The 1,952-nt window shown below is 36.9% G+C and overlaps 1 protein-coding gene across 1 annotated transcript; it reads right to left on the bottom strand.

The window, feature by feature from the left end:
• Window positions 1-643: 643 nt before the first annotated feature.
• On the bottom strand, window positions 644-1,574 carry LOC309543890 (uncharacterized protein; the record flags this gene model as incomplete). The annotated part of the gene is made up of 1 exon (XM_082276305.1): window positions 644-1,574. A coding segment is annotated over one exon (931 nt), but the record flags the coding sequence as incomplete, so codon positions are not given.
• Window positions 1,575-1,952: the final 378 nt, after the last annotated feature.

Here is a 1,952-nt window from a genome sequence, read left to right as displayed (position 1 = left end):
GTGTCAAAATGTCTGCTGCAATATCGCAGTCCCACTATAAGTCACTAATTTCCGCCATTGCTAGTACAAAAAAAAATTGCATAGTTTGTAGACGCTATAACAAACCAATCAATATACACTTATTCAGATTTCTTTTTTATTTTTAACAAAAAATATGTAGTAGAATACATATTGGCCTAAATTTATGAAGACATTTGATTTTTTACAATGTTTGTTATTGGATATGTTTCATAGCAAAAAGTAAAAAATATAGTTTTTTTTTTTTTTTAAATTGTTGGTCTTTTTTTGTTTATAGTGCAAAAAATAAAAACTGCAGACCCTCAAAAGAAATCTCTCTTTGTGGGGGAAAAAGGGACATACATTTTATTTGGGTACAGTGTTGTCAGTTAAATTAACGCAGTGCCATATCTCAAAAAATGGCCTGGTTAAATCTTCCGGTGGTTAAGTGGTTAATACAACTTGGTCACCAGCCCATCGTCAAGCTGCGATTAGAAACTCTACAAAAATATATATTAAAGCTTTTATATTTTCCTGCATTTTTAATTGTTTCATTACTGATACAAACTTGGATACCTAAAAAAAAAAAATAAAGTAATAATTATTTTGATGCAAACAAAAATCTGAAAAAATCTGATAGAAACATTTATTCGGAAGTATCTGTTTGTGCCGTTGGGATGCTGATAACTGGGATTGTAGTATGAGGGGCTGTAAAGGTACCAGATGTTTTTGTTTGCTTTTTGCCAAATTCATGGACAGGACTTTTTATTTCAGGATTCCCAAGCATTGGAGATGACCATGATGAATTTATGACGTGTGAACTCACGTTGTCACCTTGTTGTGTTCTGTTGTCTTGTCTGGGAGAAGACGTTATCTTCTCTGCTTGGTGAGTCTGGATTTTGACTCCCTGTGGATGTATTTCCGCTGGCAGGGAACTTTGTCTTCCATTTCTGGCCTCCAATACCAGGGCTCTCGTGGTAAGAGTGTTGGGAGAATTATCACATCTTCTCCCAGATCTTGGAGAATGTTTCATAAGGTGAGACTCTACAGCTGGAAATAAACTGCCAATCTCTGAAGAGCCTTGTTGGTGTCCTGAAGGCGATAGAGGTTTTGAGATAGTTATGTAGCTCCATCTTTGCATTTCCACCACACTGTTCGGCCTTGGAATGGATGATCTTGCACTGCTTGAACCAGAAGGCTTTGAGACTTGCTGTGGCCTGGAATGGGAACCTGGGTCATAGTCTACTGTCTTCTTGGGGTTGACTCCATTTATGACTGTTCCCAGCTGACTAAGCTGAGCCCTTTCCTCCCAAGCCAGGCCAGGTTTTGGGCATTGTTTGCTTTCCTGCCAAATCTTTTTGACTTCTCTATACCTGAACTGTCTGTCTGTAGGCTCTTTCTCTTCCCTCACTAACTCAGCCTTCTGTTTTGTCCCATCTGAAGATAAAAATTGTATATTAAACTTCACATTAGCCGACAATGACCTTTTAACGGTTTTGTTCTTTAAAGTGGAAGAGGGTGACTTAGTTTGTCTGTTAGTCATTAGGTCCTTGGAGTATTTGCATTTTTTTGTTTTGCTAGAAAATCACTTAGACCCCCAAACTATCTATTTCTAAGCAGAAGCCCTAGAGAATCAAATGGGGTTTTGCAATTTTTTTATGTCACACGGTATTTGTGCAGTGGCTTTTTCAAACGCAAATTTTTGGGAAAAAATGCACATTAATGAATTCTAATGTACAAAAACACAATATAATAGCCATTTTTTTTTAATAAACTATAAAAAGATGATTTTCCACTGAATAAATAGATACCAAACACCCGTTGAATAGCGACAAACTACAGTACTTAAAAATCTCCATAGTTGGAACTTTTAGACCCCAGATCTCTCATCTGCCCTTAAAAGCATCTGGTCAAACTGAGATGAGTTTGATCAGATCCTGTTAAGCTGGTAATGG

The sequence above is a fragment of the Pelophylax lessonae genome (genome assembly GCF_965119305.1).
Source record: "Pelophylax lessonae genome assembly, contig: HAP1_SCAFFOLD_472, whole genome shotgun sequence".
Lineage (NCBI taxonomy): Eukaryota > Metazoa > Chordata > Amphibia > Anura > Ranidae > Pelophylax > Pelophylax lessonae.
This window is presented reverse-complemented; position numbering and strand designations above follow the sequence as displayed.